The 5354-nt window shown below is 47.1% G+C and overlaps 1 protein-coding gene across 1 annotated transcript; it reads right to left on the reverse strand.

Annotated features, from left to right (window-relative positions):
* Positions 1–1185: 1185 nt before the first annotated feature.
* On the reverse strand, positions 1186–5033 carry LOC149250568 (uncharacterized). The gene is made up of 3 exons (XM_089453697.1): positions 4232–5033; positions 2411–3668; positions 1186–1663 (listed from the first exon to the last, which is right to left on the reverse strand). The coding sequence occupies exons 1-3, from the start codon at positions 5031–5033 to the stop codon at positions 1186–1188; spliced, it is 2538 nt and encodes an 845-aa protein (XP_089309823.1).
* Positions 5034–5354: the final 321 nt, after the last annotated feature.

Raw genomic sequence — 5354 nt, forward strand, 5'->3', positions numbered from 1 at the left:
TATTTGAATTTTATAGCAGTGTGATTCGTTGAGATAAAGAATTGCTCCTCCTCCGCAACCCACTTCTTGCGCCGAGCCATCAAAGAATGCCCATGGTTTCGATTTGTCAATATTCACCTGTCTTATGATACGAGCTGGGCCTGAGGTTTCGTTGTCAGGTATCATGTTATAATCAGCAATAGTGTGGTGAAGGATAGTGGGCCAATGAGGGGCTCTAAGGTTAAAGATAGCCTGATTTCGGTCAATCCAAACGGCCCAGCAAGCAAGCAGCAGAATATTGATGGATTTCCCTGAGTGGTTCTGATTCCAGTTCTCCCATGCATCCATTATATTATTGCCTTGCCAATTTTTCAAATGCGGGAGGTGAGTGATGAGGGCATGCCAAAACTGTAATGTAATGCTACAGTTCAAGAATAAATGTACAGTGCTTTCTTCCTCCTCATGACATAGATGACAACGAAAAGGTCCATGAAAGGATCTCTTCATGAGATTTGTGCCCGTTGGTATTTTATCAAACAGAATGTTCCACATTAGCAATTGAGTACGGGGGGCTGACTTGAGTTTCCATAAAGCTTTCCATGAGGGGTGGATATTCTGAGGTTTGTGTGGCTCCATGAGTTTTAGATAGCCAAGCTTCGGGATGTATGCTCCATGCTTAGCAAAGGCCCATATGATTTCATCAGGTCCTTCAGTGAGCCTGATGTGGGCTTGTGTGAGTGCGTCCGTGTACTCTGTCCATTCATTTTGCCACTGTGCCGGAATTTCTAATGCTTGCGCACTGGTCCAAGCCTAATGAAGGAAGGAGGAGTTTGCTTGATCTCCAATATGCATGATATTGATGATACCTCTGTCATTAAGGTGCCTGATGAGTCCAACTGATAGTCTATGAATGTTTCCACATACGACCCATGGGTCCTGACCTATACGAACCGCATTTCCTGCCTTAATGCGCCAAGTTAGTCCTTCACGTAACAGAGGTAAAGTACCAATAACTGCTTTCCAAATGATAGATATGTGATGATTTGTTCCATGTTGAGTGCAAATCCAGTCCAGCACGTTCAGGGGCTTGATGTATTTTGTATATGCTACCCGTGTCCATAGTCCATCAGTGGTAAGGAGCTGCCACCCAAGTTTGGCAGCTAGTGCCCTGGAGAAAAGGTCAAGCCTCTTGATACCCCATCCCCCTCAGCGCTTGGGTTTGGCGATGGTGTCCCATTTAACCCAAGCAAATAGTCTACCTGGCTGATGTCCCTTCCAAAGAAATCTGCTGCAAATATGTTGTAACCTGTTCAGTATGCCCTTAGGTATCCATGTAAGAGCCATCCAGTAGACTGGCGTGGCTTCAATCACAGCTTTAATGAGGATCAGTCTGCCTGCACGGGAGAGATATCGATGGTACCATACCTGGAGTCTCTTTTCCACCTTAGCTATGAGCCATAACCAGTCAGCAATTCTGTAGCCATTAGGTTTCAATCTGAAACCAAGGTACTTTATACCATCCGACAGGGTTAAGTTGATAAAGGGGAATCCCTGAGTAGCAAAAGCTGTTTCATGTATAGAGCAGCCAATTGTAGTAATGGTGGATTTATTATCATTGATCCTCATACCTGTAGCTTGCTGAAAGAGAAGAATGGAGTTATGGAGGGTAGTGGAATCCCCAATACTGCCATTCAAAAAGATCAGGATATCATCAACAAATAATAGATGGGTGAGGTAGAAATTATGTGCAAGTTTAATGCCAGACAAAAGATTCCTGTCACGGGCAGATGAGATAACTCTACTTAAACCTTCCATAATAAGTAAAAACAACAGAGGTGAGAGCGGACAACCCTGTCTGAGTCCTCTCTCAGAAGTAAAGAACGAGGTAGCTTCCCCATTAAGTAATACACTATAGGATACATCAGTGATGCAGCTCATAGTCCATTTGATGAAGTCATAGGGGAACCCCAGATGAGTGAGCAGCAGCCTTAAGTATAACCAGTTAGTTCTGTCAAATGCCTTGGATAGATCCACTTTTAGGATCATTCCTTTTTGTTTTTTGATCTGCAAGGTGTGCATAAGTTCTTGGGCAGTGGCTATAGCCTCGTGGATCTGTCTGTGGTGAAGGAAAGAAAATTGTTCGGAGGATATGTGATGCGAAAGAATGGGCTTGAGGCGATTAGCGATGGTCTTGGCTATGATCTTGTAGAGGCAGTTGCAGAGGGAGATGGGACGGAAGTCATCGAAGGTGCTCTGGGCATTTGATTTGGGGATGAGAGCGATGAAGGTGGATTTAATGGCAGAGGATATTCTGCCTCTCCTTCTGCTGTCTTCTACAATCTTCAGAAGGTCATTACCCAGGATTTCAAAGAAAGCAAGGTAGAATTCAATGGTCCATCCATCTGGGCCAGGGCTTTTATCTTTTTTGAACCATTTCAGTGTAGCCTCCAATTCTTCCATGGTCACTTCCTTCTGTAGTTCCTCAGATTCTTCCTGTTCTATATATCTAGGGAAGAGCTCGGCCACTCTCATGATTTCTAAGATATTAACTTCTTCAGGAGATTTATAAATGCCTCTAAAGTGCTCTGTGGCCAGCCTGGCCAGGTTCCGCTGAGAAGTAACAGGATGCCCTTGGTCGTTCTTTAACTCCCAAATAGTATTGATAACTTTCCGGCCATTAGCAAACTTGTGATAAAATTTTGTATTAGCATCCCCTTCCGTGAGCCAAATAGCTCTGCTTCTAAGTCTCCAGCTTTCTTCTCTTTCTCTCAGGATTTGTGAGCGTTTTGCAATGAGAGAGGTGTAATTCTCCTTGCTTTCAGGGGAGAGGAAGGTCCCATTTGACGATTCTTCAAATTCGGCAATGACCCTTTCTGCCTCTTTTATGGTCTGATTATCTTGTATGCGCTTTTGATGAGCCCAGTTTTTGGTAATCTGCTTGAGTTCTGTAAGTTTCCTGACAAAACCCACTGAGATATCCTCTCCTTCTCTGATGAGATTGGTTTGCCAATAATTATGGACCAATTGGATGTAAGAGGGATCCTGGAGCCAAGAGGCATTAAACTTGAAGGGGCTTTTGATTTTGTGGGAGTTGTCTTCTGCTTCTAAGTAAATAGGCCGATGATCTGAGATGCCTCCCGATCCAACCCATTGACGAACTCTGGGGAGGTTATTAAACAAAGATTCCTTGATAAGAAATATATCAAGTATCCTGGCAAGGCTTTGATCTCCACTTCTGTTATTTGACCAGGTATATTGTAGTCTAGCAGACGGTATATCCACCCAATGATGATCCTCTAGTAGGCTGGACATAGTATCTGTTAGGGAGTCGACCTGAGCTAAGTGCCCCCATGACTCACTGAAACCGAGTGAGAAGTTTAGATCCCCTCCAAGAATAATGTTGTCTGCTTGGAAGAGTTCAGATTCTAGTAAGGACCGCCAATAGTTGGCACGGTCAGCGCAAGGGCCATAGACATTGATTATTCTAATGTCCCTTTCTGCAGAATGCGCACTAATGTCTAGTCCAATGAAACCTCTTCCTCCAAAAATATTCCGGACCTCCGCAACTCTGTTATTGACCCCAATGGCCAAGCCCCCTGATCGTCCGAACGCATCCAGTGCATGGAAGGTCCAGTTAGGTAGCCAAGCAGAGAGGGTATGGATGAGGGGTTCGGCCTGACAGAGTGTCTCTTGAAGAAATATAAAATCCAGCAGAGATGATAAGAGCAGTCTCTTAAGCGCTAGTTTTTTGGCTAAACTAGCAAACCCCCGGCAATTGAAGGAGAGAAACTTCATGAGGGGAAGGGAGAAGGGCCATCCTTCGCTCTAAGGGCCCTGAAGATAGTTTGCTGTCGCCCGAGGGCAACTTCTTCATCAGCAGTGTGTCTTGCCTTGGTAATGCGAGAGGGTCGACCACGAGAGTTCTTGAGGGCCATGGGGATGTTAGCCAGGTCGAGGCCAACAGCATCCGGTCCTCTGTCCTTTGTGCAGGGTCGGAGAGAATAGCGGGGGGAGGACTGGGTCGAAAGAAAAGAAAGGGTTGCCAGGGTCGAAGTGATCCGCGATGGAGGGGCCACCGGTGAAGGGAAAGGAAGGGAGAAGATGAGTGAAATGTGTGTGCGGTAACTCAGAGGGGATGAAGCAGAGGATAAATTAGCAGAGATAGGTTCAGAGCCAATATAATTATGAGATGAGATGCCCAATGACATGCAAGAAGTAGGAGATGTCGGAGAAGGGATAGTGTAAGACTTACCCGATTGCTCCAAGCCCGCTTGTTCAGTCGGTGGCTGCACAGGTGCTGGCGATGCAGGAAGAGGAACAGAGGGATCCATAGCAGTATCAGCTGTCTCTGAGATGCTCCGAGGTTCCTCCACATTCTGAGTGCGATCATGATTCCCATTGGACTGGACAGGTTGCATCCTAGGGGGATTGTCCTGAGGTTGTGCGGCTGCATCTTCCTTGTCAGTCATCATCGCTTTCCTGAGGAGTGGGCAGTCCCTATATAAGTGGCCCACTTTATGGCACCTGCGGCAGCGGTAAGGGACGCATTCGTAATTTATGATCTGCTTGCGCTCTGTATCCCTCCACTGAATGGTTATATATTCCAGCAGTCCTCCTCTTGTGTCTAGGTTGATGAGAATCCTGGCATAGGCCATCATACCCGTCTGCTGATAGGATTTATCGTAGCCCATGTATGTACCGATGGCATTGCCAATTCTCCTGAATATGTCTTCTGACCAGTAATGAAGTGGAAGCCCTGGAAGCCGAATCCATACCGGTCCGATGCCTATCTGCTCTGTCTCTGGGTCAAATAATGGAGACCATCTCTTCAGGAGCACCGGGGCATGGTCAAAGTGCCAGTAGGAGGACAGAACCCAGTTGGTATGATCAGCACGAGCGAATCTCAGTGCGAACCATCCCCGCACGAAGGTCTGCACAAAGGGGATATCCACCAAATGGTGGCCCCAAACTTCAGCTGCCCAAGTCTTCAAGCGTGCTGCCGAGTAACTTTGTCCCCTGATGCGCCCGAACAAAACTCGATCAGCAAAATCCATAGTCTCACCCCAGCGAATGTCCTCTTCCAATCTGAGAAAGACGTCGTCCTCTTTGGATTTGAAGCACTTGTATTTCCATTTAGGGCCCGAGGAGGGGGATTGCTCTGGGGACGACCGGAGGGAGGGGTGCTAGCGTGCAGCGGTGCCGGGATTTGATGTGCAAAGGAGGGGCCGCAAATGCCTGATACAGAGGGGTGGCCTGAGAGCGGAGGTATGGATGTAAAACTACCAGAAGTATGACCGAAGGAGCCCGGGATGCCGGCGGAGGGGCAGGGGAATGAGGGGTTTTGATGCGGGAAGGGTAAGGAGCCCGCTGCCGGG

The sequence above is a fragment of the Pinus tabuliformis genome, chromosome 7 (assembly GCF_031772625.1).
Source record: "Pinus tabuliformis cultivar Carrire ecotype Pingquan chromosome 7, CPIR1, whole genome shotgun sequence".
In the NCBI taxonomy this organism is placed as follows: Eukaryota; Viridiplantae; Streptophyta; class Pinopsida; order Pinales; family Pinaceae; genus Pinus; species Pinus tabuliformis.